Raw genomic sequence first — 25,685 nt, forward strand, 5'->3', positions numbered from 1 at the left:
CCTCTGTGCCCACTCTCTGTCAAGTTAAAATTCCCCCTGTTGTCTAGATGTGTGGAGAACTGGCTTGGCAAGAGGATGGTGATCAATGGAAAATGTTTTTTCTGGGAAGTAGAGTTCTATGGGGATCTGTTCTAGGACCCTTGATGTTTACACTATTTGTGAAAGATATGGAACAAAGTGTCGATTATTAAATTTGCTGATGATACAAAGCTCTTTGAGCAGGTAATAAGTAGAAAGCAGATTGATTATCTTCAGAGTAACTTGGACACATCATATAAGGACATATAGAAAATAGATTTTAATGTGGATAAATGTAGAGTAATTCATACAGGAACAATAAACATATATAACATGAATATTTTACATTGGAACAATGGGATTAAGCAAAGTCCAATCCCACCGGGATGCAACAGGTGCTGCCCCTTAAAGGGATGTTACCATTAAAATTCCTGGGGCATGACTAACCCAAACTGTTTTCAAACAAAGCAAATAACATGAGTTACTAAAATAAGAAAATCATAACTTGAAATAACATGAAAGGCTCCTTTATTAAGATAGGCGCATATACGAATACTGGGATTGGGCTAAACCCAAACCCACCTGAATTCAATAGGTGCCTCCCCAAAGGAGTAATACCATTGAAATTTCACCCAAACTAGGTATAAACAAAAGAAGCTAAAATAAAATCCCCCTGAAGAGATCTTATTTTAGAGAGGCCAGTTTCATTATGGGGCCAGGCAAACCTATTCCCAGTGGAATGCAATCAAGCACCTCCCCTAAAGAGCAACATCACTAAAATTTCAAGCAGGGGTTAGGCTACCTAAACTAATTTAAACATCATTATAGGGTCCTATTTTAGTAGGAAATTGAGTGGCCATGGAAGTTAACCTCAATGGTTTGCAGAGCTGAAAAGAAAAATGTCTAAGGCATGATCGTTGATCATTCTCTGAAAGCATCTGATCAATGTGAGGTACCTCAGAAAGGATATAGATTCATTGGAAAGGGTTTAGAAAAGAGTAACCATGATTATTCCAGGCTTTAGGTGTTATGTTATGAAGAAAGACTCATGCATCTAAACTTATATTGCTGGGCAAAAGACCTGGAGGAGACATGATACAGATCTTCAAAATAATAAAAGATAATAAAAAAATATTGATGAGGTTGAAATAAGCAAGCTGTTTAACTTGGACAATGAGCATGACCCAGAGGATACAAGCACAAAATTAACAAGCCTCAAGTAAGGTTAAAGATTAGAAAAAAGCTGTTTTCTCCCACAGGAGAGTGTATGTGTGAGAGAAACTCCCAGAGAAGGTAGTTAATTTGTGGTCAGTTGGTATCTTTAAAAAGGGAATGGATCAATATCTGTTAAGAAGGGGATAGAGGCTTTTTGAGATATTAACAGCACTGCTTGATTTTTTTTCAGGGAAGTAGAGGAAGGGATTTATGAGCTGCAGGCCCATAATTTCCAAACCTGCACTCTCGAAGAGCACTCAATGAAGGAACCAGCCCTTTAGTTTTTACTAAAGTAGAGGGTCAATATGCAGTGTGGAAGGGTAGAACACGATAGAAGAATCATACATGGACTCCAAATGGTGTGGATTTCATAGAATCATACAGCATAGGAGGCGGCCATTTGGCGCAACGTGCCTGTGCCAGTTCTTTGAAAGTGCTAATCAATTAGTCCCGCTCACCTGTTTGATGATTTGATGGGCCAGATGACCTAATCTTTCTCTGGATTTTCTTATGCTCCTTTTATTTTTATTTCAGATTTCCAGCATTTAGTATTTTAAAATTTTTTATCTACCCCAATAGAGACTCCTCTCAAACACAGGGAGACCATAATACAGAGAAACCTCAGTAGACACCCCCCAAATACAGAGAGACCTCTTTATATCTATGTATCTATATGTGTGCATTAGCTATCCAAATATATTCTGAATGTATATGTACGTATAGTAGAAAATATCAACACATATGTATATGTCAGTGTGTATACATAAATGTAATAGCTGTGTGTGTGGGCTAACTGCATTCTCTTGCAACCTTTATTTTGTACTTCATCAAATGGAGCTTCATTAATTGCTTTACACTCAGTAGAATTCTGCTTTCTTATAACTCCACAGACTCTGCACATATCTCTTTTGCTGTTGTGTCCGTAATCTTGGGTGGATTTTGTCGCATTACATAGTAAACGACAAGAAAGCACATGAGAGTGACCACTAGGGAAAGAATCTGGAAGCCCATGAACCTGAGCAAGAACAGAGAGAACATTAAATCATCCAAGATCCGCTTGGTTTAACCTCCTACGCTATCATAATGTACCGATTACATGAAAAATGGCAGCTAGCAGCATGAAATCAGTAGTAAAGGATTAGCGTGGGGGAATGTAGTTGTGTAAATAAATAACGCATAATTACTAAGAGGAAATATACTTGTGTAAATAAAAGAAATATTACTGGTTATGGACAAATGTAGTCGAGTAAATGTACTGAACAGTATAGGATTACTGTAGGGAAATTATACCAGACAGTATATTTCCTTATATCATTACTGTTGGAAATATATCAAACAGTACAGGATTTTTCTGGGGAAATGTACTCATAAATACATTAAACAGTGCAGGACTACAGGAATATGTACTGATATAAATATACTAAATTGTGTAAGAATTCAGTAGGGAAATGTATCACTAAATGTACTAAACAGTGCAGGAATACAGAATGGAAATTAGTTTCATGTAAACATACTAAACAATACATTATTACTGCAGTGAAATGTAGTAAACAATATAGGATTATGGGAAAATGTGCTTTTGTAAATATAATAAATAGTACAGCATTACTGTGGGGAAAATGTACTTGTGTAAATACACAAAACCATACAGGATTATAGTGGGAAATGTACTGTGTATTAGACTAAACTGTAAAAGATTACAGTGGGGAGATGTACTCATGTAGATATGTTGATCTGTTTTGCTTTCTTTATTTAAAGTAGCCTAAATATTCCAATGTGAGCATAGTTTATGCCCAAATGGTTATAAGTGGAATTTTCACTGACACAAATGGAACTGTGCTATTTTCATCCAATTTTCAGAGGTCAGTTCACTATCATAATTACCCACAGCACCAGGTGCAGATTTGGATGAGTTCAGGTTGCACCCTAATAGTGGGAGCAGAAAACTGCACATATGTGAAATTTAAACAAACCGAGACAATTATTGGGGACTGTTGCAACAGGGTGACAAGAATTCTGAAAGCCTTTGGAAAGGCTCTGAAGGCCTCTCAGTCCATGAGCAACCTTTACCAAGGCTGAAGGGAAAGATAACCAAAAAAGTGACCAGCAGAAATGAAGGGAAAGAAAACCCAAGATGCACGCATGAGTCTGCAGGTGAGTAACTGAGTAATCCAGCATCTTGTTTGATGGCTGCTAAAGTCTATGATGTGGAGATGCCGGTGATGGACTGGGGTGGACAAATGTAAGGAATCTTACAACACCAGGTTATAGTCCAACAATTTTATTTTAAAATCGCAAGCTTTCGGAGATTATCCCCTTCGTCAGGTGAATCGACCTGACGAAGGGGATAATCTCCGAAAGCTTGTGATTTTAAAATAAAATTGTTGGACTATAACCTGGTGTTGTAAGATTCCTTACATTTGCTAAAGTCTAGGTTGTGCTGCATGAAATGACTGGGAGGAGAGTAGCCCGCTGTGCCACTTAATGACACCATCCCCATAGATCAGTACTGTAGCATGCCTGCAGCAGGTGGAACCAAGTTTCAGGCTACAACTTACTGTTACAGTTGTTGGATGTGCCGACTTTATGCTGCATGGTAGGTGCAGGTATCTTTGCAGATGGCATGGCTCTGCATCTAGCTCTCTGATGACCTGAACTCTGGGACATTTTTCTATGTTAAAGGCACTACATAAATGCAAGTAGCAGCAGCTGTTGTTGTTAAGACAGTTCTCCATGATCCAGCTGTGCCCCAACAAGAAAGCCTGGAAACCTTGGGGCAACACTAAAGGGGAAGAGACACAGCGAAAGAGGTCTCCATCCGAGACACAGCGAAAGAGGTCTCCATCCGAGACACAGCGAAAGAGGTCTCCATCCCTTTTTCATGTCCTTTGTGCTCGGAGAAGTGAACATTACCCATCTGCAAGAGTTAGGAAAATCGACCGTCTGGTTGGTGGCATTTTGGCAGGTGCAGTCAGTGAAGCATTGCTGTCTTTTGATCACTCTGGAATGCCTTCTTTCAAATAGTGCCACAGAAAACATGACATACTGTAATTGGGGTGCTTCTGAGGAGGCATCCAACATTACAGTTAGTCAGGCATTCACATATCTTAGCAGTGCCATTGGATTAGCCGTCGCAATTTTCTTTGGGAAAAGGAGTTTTCATATGCACCAATCATCTGCCAAAGTGATGTATGTTCACCTTTGACATCATCCGAAAACACATCAGATTCCTCATGTACGCTGACGACACCCAGCTCTACCTCACCGCCACCTCTCTCGACTCCTCCACTGTCTCTCATTTGTCACACTGCTTGTTTGACAAATTTCCTCCAACTAAATATGGGGAAGACCGAAGCCATTGTCTTTGGTCCCCGCCGCAAACTCAGTTCCCTAGCCACCAACTCCATCCTTCTCCCTGGCCACTGTCTGAGGCTGAGCCAGACCGTTCGCAACCTCGGCATCCTATTTGACCCTGAGATGAGCTTCCGACCACACATCCACTCCATCACCAAGAACACCTACTTCCACATCTGTAACATTGCCCGTCTCCACCCCACCTCACCTCATCTGCTGCTGAAACCCTCATCCATTCCTTTGTTACCTCTGGACTCAACTATTTCAATGCTGTCCTAGTCGGCCTCCCATCTTCCACCCTCCATAAACTTGAGCTCATCTAAAACCCTGCTGCCTGTATCCTAATTTGCACCAAGTCGCGTTCTCCTATTACCCCTGTGCTTGCTGACCTACATTGGCTCCCGATCTGGGAACGCCTCGATTTTAAAATGCTCATCCTTGTTTTCAAATCCGTCCATGGCCTCGCCCCTCCCTTTCTCTGTAACCTCCTCCAGCCCTACAATCCTCAAGATCTCTGCGCTCTTCCAATTCTTGCCTCCTGCGCATCCCTGATTTTAATTGCTCCACCATTGTCGGCTATGCCTTCAGCTGCCCACACCCTAAGCTCTGGAAATCCCTCCCTAAACCTCTCAGTCTCTACTCTCCACTTTTAAGATGCTACTTAAAACCTACCTCTTTGACCAACTGTCCCAGTATCTCCTTATGTGGCTCAGTGTCAAATTTTGTTTAATAATGCTCCTGTGAAGCGCCTTGGGATATTTTACTACGTTAAATGTGCTATATAAATGCAAGTTGTTGTTGTTGTCGACGACTGTGGATGTAGGTTTGTGGGTTGTGGCAGTTGGGCACAGAGTACCACTTGTGTAGTACAACCTGGCTGGCATCCCTCTATAGGTCCTCCTATTCTTCCAAAAACGTCAAAGAGGGGATTCTCATTGCAAATCCGATTGGTACCAATAATGTTACTGGAGCAATCGGCAGAAAGGCTCACGAGAGCCTAAAGGGACAGTCTGCTCCATGTTCAGAGGCAGTAGGGGTGGAAAATGGGTTGGGGACCTGCTCCACCAGGTCCCCAGAAGTAACTGTGGGCCCCAGAAGTACCCACCCTCTTTTGTGGAGAGAGATTTTAATGAAGGCATCTACCGTTCCTAGGCATAATGGCAAAGGCATTTGAAAGTGATTTTGAAGCCAACTTACAAGCTGCTGCCAAATCTCTATCCAGCAACCATTACTGACTACATTTTTTGTTTCATTGCTGCTCACATGACGTAAAGTGAGCAGAGATCCAGTGTAACAGATTCCACCCACTTTTCCAATTGTGATTGCCCACTTTGAACATACAAATTGAATGTCCCAATTGGAAAATTTGGGCTAACGTGTCTGATTTGTGAACAGTTTATACTGTGAAGAGGTCCTGTACTCATTTATTCTGCATCTTTTGCGCTGTTGCTCAGATGTGAATTGGACAGTGAGATAATCCAGTATAAAGAATAATGTATTTTCTCAATACCTTATGCGGAAAAGGTCATTGTCATAATATTGGCAAGAGGCAGTGTGTCCACATTTGTACTCCCACTGGATACAGGTGCTGTCAATAATAATTCCAAACAGGATAGGACCAGGAAGCCAACCTGCAAAAGAGCAATGACATAAACATTAGCAGAGCAATCATAGGCTGCGGCATGGTGCTAATTGCTTCCTGTTGTATGAACTCGCCACCACAAGGGGTCGTTGAGGTGAACAGCATAGATGCATTTAAGGGGAAAATAGATAAGCACATGAGAGAGAAAGGAATAGAAGGTTATGCTGATAGGGTTAGATGGAAAGGGGTGGGAGGAGGAGGCGGCGGCGGCTCATGTGGAGAATAAATGCTGGCATAGACCAGTTGAGTCGAATGGCCTGTTTCTGTGCTGTAGACTCTTATATAACACTGCATAACATTTCTCATGTTACAAACAATGACTGTTTGATATTATACCTTTTAACCATATGACCAAACTAACTGGGGACATTGTATTTCCTTAATATTTTTGACCCAGTAATTTTTTTACATGATATCATAGCAATAACAACAACTTGCATTTCTATAGTACTTCTCATGTGGTGGAAAATATCTTTATATTGAGAGGGAACAAATGGTGGATACCAGCAGGAACAAGAAAGGGAAAACGTAGAGAGTTAGACTGGAGTGCAGAAAGCAGAGTCAAAAGAGAAGGATTTATATTCCAGAGATTTTGGAAAGCAGGGATGGCGATGACAAGAGTGGTGGAAGGTGAGTGTGTTAATATAAATATGGAAAAGATCACTGAGGTAGGGTGGGGTGTGGCCACGGTGAGCCTTGAAAGCAAGGAGGAGAATTTTGGAATAATCTGCCCTCAGATTACCCATGGCCAAGAGCTATGCACAAGGCTAATTTGTTCGAAGTAGTCTGAAGCAGTATGTCATGAAGAAAAATTCAAAGAGAAAAAGAAAAAATGGGGATGAGTCATTGAAGGTTTTTTCTCTCTTTATACTCTTCTTCCTGCTCGACAAAGCAAAAAAGGCAGACTGGCTGCTCTCAAAAGGAGCTCAGCAGGGGAGCTGTACAATCAATACAATCAGCAGATGGTTATCGGGGTGGGGCAAGGACCTTTCAGTCCAGTGATATCTAAGAGAGATGAATAATGACGAGAGTGAACAGCATAGAAGAATGAAATTCAACAATTCTGGTGTGAAATCTCTCAATTAAATTGGAAGACTGCCTGCTTTCTCTGTAATTATCAGCTTATTAACAAAACTGTTAAATGCCTGTTTCAAAGCTACACAGTCCCACAATTTCATGAGTTGGTTGTCAATTATGGAGAGAAATAGGCATTCTCCTGTTCTTCATTAAAAGAAGAATCTAAACTGACAGAATCTGTCTAAATATAGATGAGAGTATGTCAAAATAACAGTTGCTATAGAAATGAGGAGGCAAGAGTGAAACTTTATTGGAAAATGCTGTACTACTTCCCATCCGAGTAACATTCTGAACAGACATAAATAAACAATGGTTACCCAGTACTTGGAGTAAGACGGATTGAATTCCGACCGCAAATGATGTGGTTTCCTTGGATACTGCCCTAAAGTTGAAGAGAAAACAGATGATGTTGAATAGGTGCCTGATCAGTCTCCAGTCACTCATTCACAAGTTTTAAACTCTGAATGTTTATTATTTAGGACTGAGATATTTCCTACTTCTCACTGATTATTATAATTAATGGACTAGCACTGCATGTACAGTGAAGAGCTATGCAATACCAACTCTTAGGAACATAGGAACAGGAGTAGGCCATTTAGCTCCCCACTGAGCCTGTTCTACTATGCAATTAGATCATGGCTGATCTGTATCTTAACTCTATCTACCCACCTTGGTTCTGTAATCCTTAATACCCTTACCTAATATCAATCTCAGTTTTGGAAATTTTCAATTGACCTAGCCTCAACAGCTTTTTGGGGGAGAGTTCCAGATTTCAACTACCATTTGTGTGAAGAAGTGCTTTCTGACATTACCCCTAAATGGCCTAGCTCTAATGTTAAGATTATGCCCCTTTGTTCTGGACTCTCCCACCAGAGGAAATAGTTTCTCTCTATTTACCCTATCAAATCCATTAATCATCTTTAGCACCTGAATTAGATCACCCCTTAATCTTCTATATTGGAGGGAATACAAGCCCAGTCTGTGCAACCTGTCCTCATAATTTAACCCTTTTGGCCCCGGTATCATTCTGGTGAATCTGTGCTCCAAGACCAATATGTCCTTCCTGAGGTGCGGTGCCCAGAACTGAATGCAGTACTCCAGATGGGGTCTAACCAGAGCTATACAGCTATAACATAATTTCCACCCCATTGTATTCCAGCCTTCTTGTGATAAAGGTCAACATTCGATTAGTCTTTTTAATTATTTTTTGTACCTGTCCATTAGCTTTTGGTGATTTCTGTATTTGGACCCCATAATCTCTCTGCTCATCTACAGTTCCTAACTTCTCGCCATTTAGAAAATACTTTGATCTATCTGTCTTAGGTGCAAAGTGGATGACCCTACACTTTCCCACATTAAACTTCATCTGCCACAGTTTTGCCCACTCACTTAATTTAACAATGTCCCTTTGCAACTTTCTGCTCCCATCTACACTATCTACTGTGCCACCCAACTTAGTGTGGTCAGCAAACTTAGATATACAGTTATCTATTCCTTCATCCAAGTCATTTATAATATAATGAAAAGCTATGGCTCCAATACAGATGCCCGGGGGACACCACTAGTCACATCTTGCCAATTTAAGTGCCGTTATCCCTACTGTCTAACTCCTACCTCCTAACTAATTCCCTATTGAAGCCAGTAGGCTGCCACTAATTCCTTGTGCTCTCATTTTAGTTAACAGTCTCTTATGTGGAGCCTTGTCGAATGCCTTCTGGAAGTCCATATAAATAACATCCATAGACACTCCATAACATCATCCTTTGTAAAGATATATGTATTTTTACTACAAATATCCTTGAGCTTGCTGCTAATAAGTGGAAGTTAGTAAAATAAGGACAAAAATTGTGTGGCTTTAAACTGAATCAGAGAAAAAAATGAATTACTTTCATAATGGAAGGTGCCAGAAGAAAGACTTTTCTTACTTGAATAAGCTTGGGTAGCATAGCTGTATGTTGGACAAACAATTTTTGCAATAACTAAGAAGCCAAGTGGCTTTAGAGTCATTAATGATCCTTTTTTTATATAAATATGAGACACTATGTAAGTTATATAAATTGGTTAGTTTATGGCAAAGGTGGTGATAATTGGGTTGCTTCCTGTCCTATTGGCACTTAAAAGAATGAACAGGAGAATTGACTTCAATGAGTGGGTCCCCTTGTGCTTACATTGCACATAAACCAGGAGTAGGGAGAAATGTTGTGGTTTGGTTAGAGTTGGGTAGATTGTACATCATCTATGGAAGAAATGGGCTTGATGAAATGAATGGCTCTTTCTTGTTGAATGCTTTTTTGTACTCTTATAAAGGTGCTTCTATTAAGTTAGAAACTAGAAACTCCACTAAGCTGATCAAAAATCTTTCTTGAATTGCTTTATGTCTTCATTGTCTTAAAAAAACAAAACAACAGAATAATTTAAAGTGACAGCTATTGAGTATCACTTCTGGTTCAACAGAGGTAAGGGAATCATGGAACACAAGTCTTCTTTGAGGGGAAATGAGTGCAAGAACAACTAGGGATGAGAAAAGGCTATTTGGCCCATTAAAACTTCTGCCTCTAGTATCCTGTGTCCGATTGTAGCTTCCAGATGTATTTGGAACAACACCAATGTTTTTGCCATGACTACTGTGGCAGAATCATAGAAAATTTACAGTACAGAAGGAGGCCATTTGGCCTATCGTGTCCGTGCCGGCCGAAAATGAGCCACCCAGCCTAATCCCACTTTCCAGCACTTGGTCCGTAGCCTTGTAGGTCACGGCACTTCAGGTGCATGTCCAGGTACTTTTTAAATGTGATGAGGGTTCTTCCTCTACCACCTTTTCAGGCAGTGAGTTCCAGACCCCTGTCTGTAAAGTGACAGCTATTGTAAGTCAATTCTGGTTCAACAGAGGTATGGGAATCATGGAACACAAGTTTTCTTTGAGGGGAAATGAATGCAAGAAAAACTAGGGATGAGAAAAGACTATTTGGCCCATTTCCCTCTGCGTGAAAAATGTTTTCCTCCGCTCCCCTCTAATCCTTCTACCAATCACGTTAAATCTATGCCCCCTAGGTATTGACATCTCTGCTAAGGGAAATAGGTCCTTCCTGTCCACGCTATCTAGGCCTCTCATAATTTTGTACACCTCAATTAAATCATCCCTCAGCCTCCTCTGTTCCAAAGAAAACAACCCCAGCCTATCCCATCTTTCCTCATAGCTAAAATTCTCCAGTCCTGGCAACATCCTCGTAAATCTCCTTTGTACCCTCTCTAGTGCAATTACATCCTTCCTTAACTGTGGTGACCAGAACTGTACAAAGAACTCAAGCTGTGGCCTAACTAGTGTTTTATACAGTTCTAGCATAACCTCCCTGCTCTTATATTCTATGCATCAGCTAATAAAAGGAATTATTCCATATGCTTTCTTAACTACCTTATCTACCTGTTCTGCTACCTTCAGGAATCTGTGGACATGCACTCTAAGGTCCCTCACTTCCTCTACACCTCTCAGTATCCTCCCATTTATTGTGTATTCCCTTGCCTTGTTTGCCCTTCCCAAAAGCATTACCTCACTCTTCTCCGGATTGAATTCCATTCGCCACTTTTCTGTCCACCTGACCAGTCCATTAATATCTTCCTGCGGTCTACAGCTTTCCTCCTCACTATCAACCACATAATTTTTGTATCATCTGCAAACTTCTTAATCACGCCCCCTACATTCAAGTCCAAATCATTATTTTATATCACAAAAAGCAAGGAACCCAGAATTGAGCCCTGCAGAACCCCACTGGAAACAGCAAATGGTGGAATGGCATTGTTGGTGAGGTCAAGGATTCATCAGAATGCCCCAATTACTTCAACAAGGTGCTTCAACAATCCTTTTGTGGATACAGTTATATTATCATTGGTAACAATGTACTGAGAATTTAGGAACCACGGCCCATTAGGCATTCTCCTTTCAACTGACTCTATTAATCTTCATTATCCTGCTCTTTCCTCAATTTATCTAATCACCTGAGGGAGGTAAATAACTATTGGGAAAACTAGGAAGAACATAAAATTCTGTGAAATTTCTCCCTGGTCCATAAACTTAAGCTCATCCAAAATTCTGTTACCTGTATCCTAACTCACACAAAGTCTCATTCACCCATCACTCCGATCCACCAAAGCCTCCAATTTAAAATTCTTATCCTCTTGTTTAAATCCCTCCATGGTCTCACCCCTCCCCATCTCTGTAACCACATCCAGCCATACAATCCTCTGAGAACTCTGCATTCCTCCAACTCTGACCTCTTGTCGATCCCCCACTTCCTTCACCCCACCCATTGGGTACGTGCCTTCAACAGTCTAGGCCCTACGCTCTGGAATTCCCTACCTAAATCCCTCCGCCTTTCCACCTTTCTCTCCTCTTTGTAGACCCTCCTTAAAACTCTCTTTGACTAAGATTTTGGTTCCCAGTCTTAATATCTCTTTCTATGGCTCACTGACAATTTTTGTCTGATTACGTTCCTGTGAAGCGCCTGGGACGCTTTAGTATGTTAAAGGTGCTATATAAATGCAAGTTGTTGCTGTGGAACTGAAAGTCATGTAGTGAAACTCCAGAATATCATTCTAACACTAGCTGATCTCCCATAGTATTGCTTGCGGACAAAAATTTAAAAAAATTGTCGTTCTCTTCATGTACCTGTCTCTCTGCTCATCTGCCCATTCTCTAGTTATTTGTCTCCCACTATCCGTTTCTGCTCTTTCTGGATTTCTTTTTCTTTGACTTTCTGTCTGTCTGACCATCTCTTTCTCTCTCTCTCTCTCTCTCTCTCCCTCTCTCCCCAGTTCTGAGACACTAAAATGGAAAATCAGAGCACTATGAGGAGCCATAGGGCAGACCTACTTAAAACTGTATGATGACACACACCCCTCCACAACCCCACTGTAGCTAGCATCAGTGCACAAGAAATTTTGGTAGCCTGTTTCTAACTTGAGCAGGAAAAGTAACACCCAAAATAACAGATGGGCAAAAAGGATATTTAAAAAAAATAATATAGATTACAATTTATCCTACTCAAATCTTCGTAATTGCAGTAATTGCATGCATGCAGCAGTAGCAAAACAGCATTCATAGAATTCCATAGAGTATTTGATTATTTCTATCATTACTGCCTTTAGTTCTGTTCCTAACTAGATGTTTATCCAGCTACTTTTGGAAAGTAGTCGCAAATATGGCAGAAAGTATAGTAACACTAACAATATGAGGAATAGTAACATGGTGTATAGGATGCAACATCACTCAGAATAGGATGCAGTATTATGTGGTACAGGATGCTGTAGCAGGATAAGTGGGGTCATATGGTATGTATGTTACCTGAGAATCAGCATTAATGATGGAGTATAACACAGACAGCAGATCAGCATGAGGACTCCAAGGAGGAAGAGGAATGAAATAAAAAGGTGAAAGCACGGAACGTGGCATGGCCCTGGCTCTGCATAGTCACTGCATACACAATCTGTGTAATTCTGTTGTGGAGAAGAGAGAAATATTAGAATGTTAATGCTGATTACTTGTCTTGCACCTGGGTCAGATGCTGCCTAAGTCCTTCTGTCTTCATGCTGTTTATTCATGCAGTGGTCTCTTATGATATTGAATGAAATAGAGCTGCTCATACTGTACTTTGCAAATGCTCCCATTCACTGAATTCACAAAAAACTCCCAAGGTCTCTGAAAAAAAAAGTTCAAAGTTCTTTCAGTGGCCATGTTGATTCTCCACTCAACCTCTCTAATCTCCTAAAAATAAAAGTTACTAGTCAATCTCCCATGGTGTTGCACACAGGGAATCAAGACCAAATGTAGTCTTCAGGTGAATGGGGTTAGAGGGCGGAGGATATTTGGAACAGAACATGCAGATGTAAAATGTTAATGATATTAGTGGCTCTCCTGTGGTTTCTCATGTAGTCTGGAATTTGGAGTACGGTTGTGATGTTTAGATGTTAAAATTGGCATGTATTGGCAAGGTGTTTTGTGGGAGAAGTGGCTATTGGGAATTTGGTGGGTGTCAATTTGAGAGGAATGAAAGAGGTTTTGGAATTGGGAGAAATTGTGAGGGCCTGAAGTGTGGCAATTGTAAAGGGGAAGCTTATGGGAGTATTTTACAATAAATGTGTTGAGATGAATGTTGATAAGTAAAATAATTTGTTTTGTTTGTTCAGTTTTATTAGGAATTGTTATTAGAGAAGATAAAAAGTTTAATACTGTGTATCATGCCATTCAAGATAAAATCTGAGTTAATGGAAGAGTACAGCCATGTCAGTGCCATTATTATATAGGAAGTCAGCCTCTACATAAAGGAGATTTCTGTGTTTTTCTGAACGCAAAATGATTGAGGAGTCATGTAGGTTGATTTTTTTTAATAGTACTAATTTTATTTGAAGTGTGCTCTCCTAAGAGTGGTTGGAGCTGGAACACAAGGCTGGCCATGTACATGCTCAAATGTGGTGGAAGATTTTGAATCAGCTGTTTTATTACAATGTCAGCCATTTGCTTCTGATATCATTCCTTGTGAGCTGTTCTTTAGCAATGTGCCAAATGATACAGTTGAATGCACACTTTCTAAAGAGGGTAAATAGAGGAGAGCTGATTCCCCCGTCAGTGGCAGGAATTGGGGGGAGGGCGTTGGGGAAGGGGTTGGAGATGGGAAGCAGAATTGTGATGGAAGACATGATGATGGCTGGAGAGCCAATACTCGGGGGTGGCCAGGTTACAGTTCATTGTTTAGTGCTGGGCAAGTGGTAGGAGGGTTGGGTGGGGGGAGATGCAGTATTTGAAGCATTTTTAAAATTACTGCAATGCCTTTAGTAAATTACTGAACTTAGTATATTAAGTTGTGGTTCAAACATACCACCTCATTTCTCCTTGGTGTGCTGCAGCTAGTGGTGAATCAGGATTGGGAAATATGGCTGGAAGTCAGTCACTTAAGAAGAATTAGCCAATGAGATAAAAATGGCGCAAGTTTATCTATATTCAAGTGCATTTAAGGATTATTTTAATAAATTTGATGTCCATATCTATATCTTTTTAAAAATCTTAGATCTGCCACACTTCCTGGCTACAAACCTTACTTCCTGTTGTCACTATTTTCATCAGACTTTTCTGCCAACTTATTTTTATTTTAAAATTCTATGTCCACATTTATAATGGAAATCACTTATGTAAACTCATCACTTGTGATTGTACAAACCGGCCACCGAGAGACACTGACAAATTGCCCAAAATGCTTTCCGAAAAATTTTCAGAAGAACATTTTCCATCTGAAAATTTTCAATCCACTTTTTTTTTCTCAATAACTGAATAAAGGGTTTAAACAAAATAAAAATAAAAAATTACATATTTCACAATAAATGATTAAATTATCTATTGAACTGTGTTGGCACAGTTGCGCCAACTCTATCTCCGACAACCCCTTAGACAATTGCTGGTTTTTAACCAATGACTTCAGGCTAGTTTGGTATCCCAAAGATCACACTGATTTGCTGAATAGACCCTGCTGCTAATGTGAGAAACTCAGCCCCAATTTACATGTGAACCCTATATTTTAGTCAGTTCTGTTAGGTAAAACCCATTTTGGTAGTCTGCAAAGTGAACAGGAAAATTGATTAACTGATTAGCTCTACACAAAGGAATCTACATCCAGGTTTGTTGTCACTGAGATCTGGAAAGGACAACCCATTCACAAAGCACATGGTTGTGATTAACTAACACAATGACCTATGTTAGTTGGTGCTTTCATCTGTCAAGAATTCCACCATAGTGATCCATTTACCTTGAAGGCCATGCATTTATGAATGTATGTATATGTCTGTCTGAAGGTTTAACTTTTACCTGGATTTTGTTAGCAGTCATGTTGAATAAACGTTTTTTACAGCCAGCATGGCAAGGCGTTACATATTCAACTCCATCTGCACCACACACTGGGTTAAAGGCTGTGGCCAGACACTGGCAGTTCATGTTACAGGAGGAAACAAGGCCTGAGGCAGTATTTCTGGAACACAGAAATGTGAGTTACATAGAATGACATAGAAATTACAACATTGGAACAGGCTGTCGGCCCAACCAGTCCATGTTGGGTGTTTATCCCCTACACGAGCCATAGTCCTAATCCCATGTGTTCGCCTGATCCCATAACTCTTTATTCCCTTTTCCTTCAACCACTCATCTAATCTATTCTTAAGTGTTAACATTGTGTCTACTTCAATCAGTAACCCAGATAATGCATTCCGCAATCTAACAACCTTCTGGCTGAAAAACTGGTGCAAGAAGGAGGGGTTCCATTTCATGGGACACTGGCACCAGTACTTGGACAAGAAGGAGTTGTACCATTGGGATGGGCTCCACCTGAAGCAGAATGGGACCAGTGGCCCAGCGGAGAGGCTAAATAGAGCTGTTGAAAGGATTTTAAATTAGTAAGACAGAGGGAGGGATCTGGTGAACATAACATAAGTCTAAACAAAAAAGAAATAGGAAATGAGAGTAAAGGTCAGACCAAGGTAAGGAATAAGGTTAACATGAACTGTCAGGGAACAATTAGAGTCATAGAAAATAAGTACAAAATGACTGTTAAAAATAAAGTGAGGGAAACAATTACTAAAAACAAATTAAATTGCCTGTACAGCAATGTGCACAGCATCCAAAAGAAAAGGGGGGAAACTGGAGGCAATAATTCATAGCGAGGATCCAGGTGTGGTAGGGATAACTGAAACATGGCTACATAAGGAACAGGATTGGTGGTTAAATATTGCAAGATATAACATATTTAGAAAGGATAGGGAAGGAAGAAGGGGGGGTGGGGGTGGATGGGGTAGCTGTACTAATCAGTGCCAACATAATGACAATAGAGAAAAGGGACATAAGTAACATTAAGATAGAAACAGAATCCATATGGAGTGAGACAAAGGATAAGAAGGGATAGGTATATTCTACAGATCACCTAATAGTGGGAGGGAAGTGGAGGATGAAATATGTAGACAAATCTATGAAATGAATAAAAAGCATCGAATAATAATCATGGGCAATTTCAATTACCCCCCAAATAAACTGGCAAGAAAAGGTAGGGAAAGAGGAATGGACTTTTTACAGTGTGTACAGGACTCCTTTCTAACCCAGTATGTGAGAAGCCCAACAAGAGAGGAATCACTGCTGGATCTAGTCATGGAAAATGAACCAGAGCAGATAAGAAAAGTAAGCGTAGAGGAACATATAGGTAATAGCGATCATAATACAATAAGGTTTAAAATAATGATTGAGAAAGACATAAATAAGACAAAGACCAAAGTAACAGATCGGAAAAAAGCTAATTTTCAGGGGATGAGAATGGAACTAAGGAAGGTAAACTGGAAAAAAAAATTGTCAGACAAACATATAGAACAGCAGTGGGAAATATTTAAAACAGTGTTCAATAGAGTTCAGGAGAAATATATTCCTCTAGAAAGCAAGAATAAACTAGCCAATAATGAAACACCATGGATGAATAAAGAAATAATGGTAAAATTGAAACTAAAGAAAAAGGCATACTCTGAGTACATAAACAATAAGGGAGAGGATGACAAAAGGGAATATGAAGAGGTTAGGAAAGAAGTAAAAAAAATAGGAAATCAAAGAGGAACTATAAAATTAAATTGTCAAGGAATATAAAAAGAAATAGTAAAGTATTCTACAGACACATAAATAACAAAAGTAAAATCAGAAAAGGGATAGGGCCACTAAGGGATGCACAAGATAAACTCACAGGTAATGGCAGCGAAAAGGCAGAAATATTGAATAGTTACTTTGCCTCAGTATTTACCAGGGAGACTAAGAAGATGTGCATGACATTAGAAGAGATCAAAAAAGACATAAAAACATTTAAGATGGAAAGGGGGGAGATAATTGATAAACTAATCAAACTTAGAGAGGATAAAACCCCTGGTCCAGATGGATTGCATCCATGAATATTAAAAAGAAGTTAGGGAGGAGGTAGCAGAGGCACTATTACATATATATATATATATATATATATATATAAATTCATTAGAAATGGGAATAGTGCCAGAGGATAGCTATTGTTATTCCTATATTTAAAAAGGGAGATAGAACAAGACCAGGGAACTATAGACCAGTTAGCTTAACATTGGTGGTAGGAAAGATAATGGAATCTTTACTCAAAGATGTAATAGAAAAACATCTAGAGAATAAAAATATAATAAAGAATTGTGAGCACAGATTTCAGAAGGGAAAGTTATGCTTGACCAACCTTATTGATTTCTTTGAAGAAGTAACAGAAAGAGTAGATAAGGGTAATGTAGAAGATGTAATATATTTGGATTTTCAAAAGGCCTTTGATAAGGTACTACATTGTAGACTCATGACTAAGGTCAGAGCTTGTGGAGTCAGGGGACTCGTAGCAGAATGGATAGCAAGTTGGCTACGAAACAGAAAACAGAGAGTAGAGGCTAAGGGTATGTAGTCAGACTGGCAAAAGGTAGGAAGTGATGATTCACAGGGATCAGTGCTGGGACCACTGTTCGCAATTTATGTTAATGATTTGGATTCAGGAATTGGAAGTACAATTTCAAAATTGAGGACCACACCAAATTGGGGGGTGTAGTTAATACAAAAGAAGAATGCGTCAAAATGCAAGATTTGTGTATCTGTACCTCTAGATCCCTTTGCTCCTCTATCCCCTTCAGACTCTTATTATCTAAGTAGTATGGGCCTCCTTATTCTTCCTACCAAAATGCATCACCTCACACCTATCTATATTGAAATTCATTTGCCAATTACATGCCCATTCTGCAAGTTAATAATAATATAGATGAGTGTGAGGCATTACATTTTGGTAGGAAGAATAAGGGGGCCACATACTGCTTGGATAATAAGAGCCTAAATGGGGTAGAGGAGCAGACGGATCTAGGGGTGCGGGTACACAAATCACTAAAAGTAGCAATGCAGATTATCAAGGCCTTAAAAAAAGGCAAATCAAGCACTGGGGTTCATTTCTAGAGGGATAGAATTGAAAAGCAGAGAAGTCATGTTAAACTTGTATAGAATCTCGGTTAGACCAGACTTGGAGTACTGTGCACAGTTCTGGTCTCAATATTCTAGAAAGGATATAGATGCATTCGAGAGGGTGCAAAAAAAGATTCACAAGGATGATACCAGAACTGAGAGGATATCAGGAAAGGCTGAACAGGCTGGGGCTTTTCTCTCTAGAAAAGAGAAGGCTGAGGGGTAACCTGATAGAGGTCTTTAAGATAATGAAAGGGTTTGATAGGGTAGATGTAGAGAAAATGTTTCTACTTTTAGGTGAGTCCAAAACTAGAGGTCATAAATATAAAATAGTCGCTAATAAATCCAGTAGGGAATTCAGGAAAAACGTTTTTACCCAAAGAATGGTAAGAATGTGGAACGCGCTACCACAAGGAGTAGTTGAGGCAAATAGCTTAGATGCACTTAAGGAGAAACTAGATAAGCACATGAGGGATAAAGGAATATAAGGGTATACTGACAGGGTTAGATGAACGAAGGAGGGAGGAGGCTGGAGTGGAGCATAAACGCCGGCATAGGCCAGGTGGGCCTGTTACTGTGCTGCAGTTTTGATGTAACTCGATGTAACCCTTTGTGTAAAAAAACATTTCTCCTGCTCTCTGAATTTCCATGGGGATTGCCCCAATGTCCCACCGTAACTTCGGCAGGAGATCGGTGGAACCCCCAGAGAAACAACAGCCATTTACGTTGTTTCTCCACATGTACTGCCAGTCTCCTGCCTAAGTTATGGTAGGATATAAGGACAACCTCCGTGGAAAATCAAGGCTAGTAACCATTTTATTTGTGCTAAGAATGTCAGAATTGATTGAAATAAACAGTGTGCTGATACCAAAGACATGGTAATCAGAGTGGGAGGCACTAGCATACAGTAGGGGAATACGTGGTAAGGAGATCATGTGATATTCGGTGTGGGATGTCTGGATTACATGTAATATACAATGAGGGCGATATGAATAAGGTATGATATACAGTGCTGGCAATATGGATATTGTGTGATATACCATTTAGGCTGTATGGATACCGTGTCATACATGTTACAGGATATATGGATACCGTGTAATATAGGAACATAGGAACAGGAGTAGGCCATTCAGCCATTTGATAAGATCATGGCTGATCTGTGATCTAACTCCATATACCTGCCTTTGGCCCATATCCCTTAATACCTTTGGTTGCCAAAAAGCTATCTATCTCAGATTTAAATTTAGCAATTGAGCTAGTATCAATTGCCGTTTGCGGAAGAGAGTTCCAAACTTCTACCACCCTTTGTGTGTAGAAATGTTTTCTAATCTCGCTTCTGAAAGGTCTGGCTCTAATTTTTAGACTGTGCCCCCTACTCCCCCAACCAGCGGAAATAGTTTCTCTCTATCCACCCTATCTGTTCCCCTTAATATCTTATGAACTTCGATCAGATCACCCCTTAACCTTCGAAACTCTAGAGAATACAACCCCAATTTGTGTAATCTCTCCTCGTAACTTAACCCTTGAAGTCCGGGTATCATTCTAGTAAACCTACGCTGCACTCCCTCCAAGGCCAAATGTCCTTCCAAAGGTGCGGTGCCCAGAACAGCTCACAGTACTCCAGGTGCGGTCTAACCAGGGTTTTGTATAGCTGCAGCATAACTTCTGCCCCCTTGTACTCCAGTCCTCCAGATATAAAGGCCAGCATTCCATTAGCCTTATTGATTATTTTCTGCACCTGTTCATGACACTTCAATGATCTATGTACCTGAACCCCTAATATACAATGCAGGCTCAATGAATATATGTGAGGTACATGTCTGGTGGTATGATTACCGTGTGATGTGCATTGTGAGCTGTCTATGCCATGTGATATAAATGCGTTATGTGGATACAGCATGATATATAGTTTGGCCAGTATGAATATTGTGTGATATACAATGCTGGCAGTGTGGATACTGCATTCAACTCATTAACTGGAAGTGAAGAGATGCATCATTCCGATGTTTATTCTTCGAGTCAGTTTTTTAACTGATGCAATTAATTGGATCACTCAGCAAGCCTTGTACTACAGTCCATCAAATATTGTATCATACAGATAGAAAATATACAGTGTGGGCTGTCTAACTAGCATGTGATATGTGGTGCTGGTAGTATGGATAAAATGTCACATACAGTATGGCAATATAGGTAGCTTATGATATACAGCATGTGGTGATACTGATAATATGTGATATATAGTCCAGTTGGTATCATTACCATGCACAATATTACCTGTTAGTGGCGTGATCGTTGATGCCTGCAATTCTTTGTGTTGAACAGCCCAGAAATAATGTGGGGATAGACACAATGATGGAAATGAAGACAACGACACAACAGAAGCAAGCAGAATTCTTATCTGAGATCTCAAATTTCTTCACCACAACACTACCAAGGAGAATTCCAATTGTGGAAATGGGAACAATAAAGCTACCTGGAAAACAGGAATAGGGATTCAGGTAAATATAATTCATTATCTTCACCAAACCAAATTCAACCACTGACGAAACCAAGGTGTTCCCCTACCACATTGTCTCCATGACCATGCCACATGGGCTGCTCATTAAAAGAACATAAGAAAGTATGAAACAAGAAACGGCCTTTTGACCCATCAAGCCTTTTCTGTTTGTTGAGTGTGCACAATGTGCCTCATAATGGAGTCTGCTCCATCACTCAATTTCCTGAGGGAGGCACCAGCCGCAGTTGTAAGCTTTCTGCCTGTCCCTGAAAAGCAATCAGTGTCCTTTGATCATCTATATCTGCCCTTATCTTTATATCCTGCAATCCCTTCTTAAACAGTTACTTATTCATTTTTAAGGGAATTAATTGACACAAGATCAGCTTCTTTTGCTGGAAGTCTGGTAATTGCTAACAACAATCAAGCCTTATGTTCTGATTCTCTGTTCACATTCCTGGCTAAATGACATCCTATCTATGTCTCTGATTATTTTTCACTCAGTTTTCCTGATCCATCTTCTGAGGATGCTAGCTCTTGTTAGGTTGCACCCCAATATCCAGGCTCAAAATTTGGGTTTGGAGGTGGGTCACTTATTAGTATTTTTGAGTTCAATACGGTAATTAGATCAACAAAAGGTGCATTTACTGATTTAAAGTATTTCTGCCAAAATGTTATTTTTATTCCCGTTGCTGCCTGTGAGCCTCCTGACTTCACCACAGCATCTATGATGCAAGTTAGAGAAAGGCTTGGACACTCCAAGCCATCATGGGCTTTATAATAGTTTTCAATCAAACAGCACTGTCCTTTATCTCTCTATTCATGAACATATAACCCTTGTGCACATGCTGCAACAAATGTGTCTCCTTCCAAACCCTCACCTATCAGGATGTTTGCAAATGGAGCAGTTATTGAGAACTGCCTTTCCATATATTTGGCTAGGAATGTTGCTTGCCCAGAAATCATAATGGAAAAGCTGCATTTTGCAATCACAGTGAAGAGAAAAATAGGATTCCTGAGCATTCCAAGCAAGGTGACTGGGAAACCTGCAAAGCAAACACACATATTCATGTAAGGAGGAAAGGCATCCAATAACATCTCAACCTAAGCTTTTGTTAACTTGGTAAGGTGAGCAGTTGAAGCCAGGGCCAGGAATAATATTTGGCTGTCCAAGCCTTAAATTCAGGATTAGGTACAGTGTCTGGCTTCCCATTGCTTCCTGTCAGAATAAAGTCACTTACCTTCAGGAGAGATTAAAAAAAGAACTGTGAATGCTGGAAATTAGGAAAAACAGAAAATTAAGATGATGATCATATGGTACAACCCAGTTTTCAGGACAGAGTGTTTCTGAGTTCTAAATTGAGAAACCCAGGTGAAGGATAGGATCCATAGTCAGGAAACCATCAATGTTCAAAAGATTAAAGGGTAGAGCCTGTGCTGCCGTGCACCAGGGCAGCAGGTGTACAACAGACACAGAGGGGTTAATTTTAACCCCCAAGAACGGGTAGGCTGGGGGCAGGTGGGAGGTTAAAGTAGCAGCTTTTTGGAGCAGGGCCACATCCCGGCTCCAACGCACCCAATTCCAGGTTTAATCCAGGCATGTTTAGATGTGCACGCAGAACAGAAATCCAGAAGTCCCGTCCTCACTTAAAGCCGGCGGGCCGACATTTAAAGGGCCAATTCAGGTAGCTGAAACACTTTAGGTACTTAACTTTTTGTGGATTCTGCAACAGAAACAGATTTATCTACTCCTGAACTTGTCTCCTGTGGCTTCTGAAACACGCCATTGGAATGGAGGCGAGTTGCAGCTGAGAGTCATTTGACCCTTTAAACCAGTGATTGATGCATCTCAATAAAAGGTGAGGTATTGCATCTGGGCACTCAGTTCTTTCAGACAAATGTTTGGCTGGGAGTTCTTTGTGTTTAGACTGAGATTTCTTTGTTGAGACTGAGGATTCTTGTGTTCAGACAAATTTACCTACATTTTGGAGCCCCTCAAACTGACAAGATCAGGACGGTGGGGGCACAATGGATCTAATCCACAGTACATCGGAGGTGGAGGAAAATGAAAATGGGGAACCCATTGCCAGAGCAGCTGCATACATTGGTGCCCGTGATGCCAGGGATGCCCTCATCTTCAACAGGTTCTCATAATGAGATGTGCAAATTGAAGACTTTGAAATACTCCGGCCGCCTGGAACAACCATCGCCACCACTATCAAACCACCCCCCCACTTTGTATAAAACAGTCCTTCAACCACGCATACGCCTATTGCACATGAGCCCAATGGATGGCATCATGTTTTGGCATTCATGATGAAACACATGAAAGAGCAAATTCACAAAAGGGACTCAATAATGGCCGTGGTGGTGATAATGATTCAATTTAAAGTGCCATAACAAAAAAAAACATAAATTAACAACATGACCGCTTGTCAAACACCCTTGTGCATACCCTTGGTGAATTACAATTACTTAGCCTTGCTCTTTCTACCGCTTCTACGTGGTGCATCCCCTGTGATTTCAGCAGAGATAGTGGCAGGTTGCTCAGGTCCCTGTCCTGACTGCTGAGATGCTCTCGGCCTATGATCTCTGGGTTTTGGAACCTGTGAGGGCACCGCGAAAGACTGCTCCGCCTGCACCTGTGCAGGGGCAGACTCGGCCAACGGGAGAGGAGGCAGCATTGCGGGTACTGGTTGTGGGGGGGGGAGGGGGGCAACAGATGAGACGTGGGAGTGCTTTGAGTGGAGTCCCCACTTCCATGTCCCCTTTTGCCATCATCCCTTTCCTGGGCCAGTGCAACATCACTCCTACCACCCTGCTGGCCAGCAGATTGGTGAGCAGATGTGCTACGTTCTAAGGCCATGGCTAAAGTACTTGTCTGCCTTTTAAGGCGGCAGACATTTTGGCATCCAGAGTCCACACAGCCGTTGTCATGGCCTGCATGGACTCATTAGAGAGACGTGCTTGGAGTTCAATGGAGGCTACCATTCTCTGCATCGCAGACATTCTTGCACTTACCTGCACCACCAATCCAGTAGCGATGGAGTTGGACTCCTCCATCCTCTCCGCTATTATGGAGAGTGTGCGTGGCACGTTTTCTATTCACATAGGTGCTGCTGCATCTCTATCCTGCATCGTTCTCCTCCTCATCGATGGCCCCCGGGGTTCAGCATCAATGCCCAGCTGAGCAGAGCTTGGAGTGCAGTGTGCCTCCTGACTCGGACTCTCCACAGCAGCCGCTGCCATCAGTATCTGCTTGTGCTCACTTGTGAGTGGTGAATCACCAGGTGACAACCCAACTAACTGTCTAACTGGGCCCACCGAAGTGCGAGTATCAGTGCTGGTGCGTGGCTGTATGTCCTGTGACGGTGCACCCTCAGAAGGAATGAACTCCTCTGAGCAATCGCTGCCTTCCATTTCTGCTGATTCCTCGTGAAGGCGTGAAGGCTCTGGTAGAAAACAAAAAGCGATATTAATGATTTATTGCAAAAGTGACAATAATTCCAGTGACCAAACTGAGGTCAGGCACAGCTATATCATTGACATAATCAATTCATTATGTGTGTGAAAGATATTAAAGTTCTGTCACCAGCCATCTGTGGATCGCCAGTCTCTCCATCTCCGATGGATAGGCATAAGACAGTCCGACTTATTTTCGTGGTCTTCTCCTCCACATCAGTCACCTCCACTATGTGGTGGGCTACCTCTAGTTCAGCTCCTCTCCTATGCGTTTTGTGCTCTCTTCTCCTACAAGGGGAGAAAGAACAGGTCTGTGAGTGACTGAAGGTGACGTATTCACCCTATGAATGCATTGCTTTGGGTGAGGCTGACCATGAAACATATGCATCAGAGGGTGACTATCAGACAGATACACCACATTGCATCAGGATTGGGGTGAGTGGCAGTGGCGGGTGAATAAATGGGCTATTGAGGAAGTGCATGGAAAGTGAAGGATGTTTGATGCCGTTGACACTTAAGTGGGTGTGAGGAGTGACGTGATGGGGTAGGCAAGCGGACAGAGTGATGGAGGAGGGGGCTGGTGTTGAACAATACAGGATGTGGGTGAATCAGCAACTGTACTCACTTTTCCTGACCCTGCATAGGAGGAGGGTTCAGCTGACCCGCTCCTACCCAAGGCGGTGGATATATAGACAATGCCACAGTTACTTGGTCATGCTCAAGGAGCTGTCTTCACCACCTACATTTCACCGGAGAGGCAGTCGTACCATCTTCTGTGCTACCTTCTTCAATCAGACCTCCAAACCTCCTCCCTGACTGGAACAGCACTCTCTCTGCTGTTGAAAATCACTACTGCCTTCAACATCTATGATGTGGAGATGCCGGTGCTGGACTGGGGTTGACAAATGTAAGGAATCTTACAACACCAGGTTATAGTCCAACTGTTTTATTTGAAAATCACAAGCTTTCGGAGGCTTTCTCCTTCGTCACTTGCTCACCTGACGAAGGAGAAAGCCTCCGAAAGCTAGTGATTTTCAAATAAAACAGTTGGACTATAACTTGGTGTTGTAAGATTCCTTACATTTGTTCAACATCTATGCCATTAGCTTCTTTCAAACTGCCTCAGGTGACATCTACCAGATCAGCGAGTCTGTAGTGCACCGCTGCATACAGCAGGTCACTCATGCATTGTTTGTTATGGAAAAGGACTTCATCACTTTTCCTAAGAAGTGTGACAATTCTTCACTTTATAAGAGCAACTGGCTTCTTAAGAGTACAGGTTCTCATTGATGGAATCAATGTGGTCATCCTTTCACCAGTGCGATAGCATTTCTGAATAAGAAGGCCTTCCATTTCATCAAAGTGCAGGTTGTGTGTGACTATGAAGGTAGACAGCAGGTATCCTGGAAGCT

General features: G+C 41.1%; 1 protein-coding gene across 1 annotated transcript in view; it reads right to left on the minus strand.

Moving 5' to 3' along the window:
* Nucleotides 1–275: 275 nt before the first annotated feature.
* Nucleotides 276–25,685, minus strand: part of LOC137332796 (solute carrier organic anion transporter family member 2A1-like) — a 46,659-nt gene continuing 21,249 nt past the window's right edge. The window contains exons 8-14 of the mRNA XM_067996733.1: nucleotides 21,693–21,857; nucleotides 20,592–20,790; nucleotides 15,156–15,315; nucleotides 12,645–12,796; nucleotides 7,624–7,688; nucleotides 6,098–6,218; nucleotides 276–2,248 (exon numbers count right to left, since the gene is read on the minus strand). Coding sequence (XP_067852834.1) covers nucleotides 2,110–2,248; nucleotides 6,098–6,218; nucleotides 7,624–7,688; nucleotides 12,645–12,796; nucleotides 15,156–15,315; nucleotides 20,592–20,790; nucleotides 21,693–21,857 — 1,001 coding nt within the window. The 3' untranslated portion in view covers nucleotides 276–2,109. The remainder of the gene's footprint in view (nucleotides 2,249–6,097; nucleotides 6,219–7,623; nucleotides 7,689–12,644; nucleotides 12,797–15,155; nucleotides 15,316–20,591; nucleotides 20,791–21,692; nucleotides 21,858–25,685) is intronic.

Source organism: Heptranchias perlo, chromosome 15 (genome assembly GCF_035084215.1).
Source record: "Heptranchias perlo isolate sHepPer1 chromosome 15, sHepPer1.hap1, whole genome shotgun sequence".
Classification (NCBI taxonomy): Eukaryota; Metazoa; Chordata; class Chondrichthyes; order Hexanchiformes; family Hexanchidae; genus Heptranchias; species Heptranchias perlo.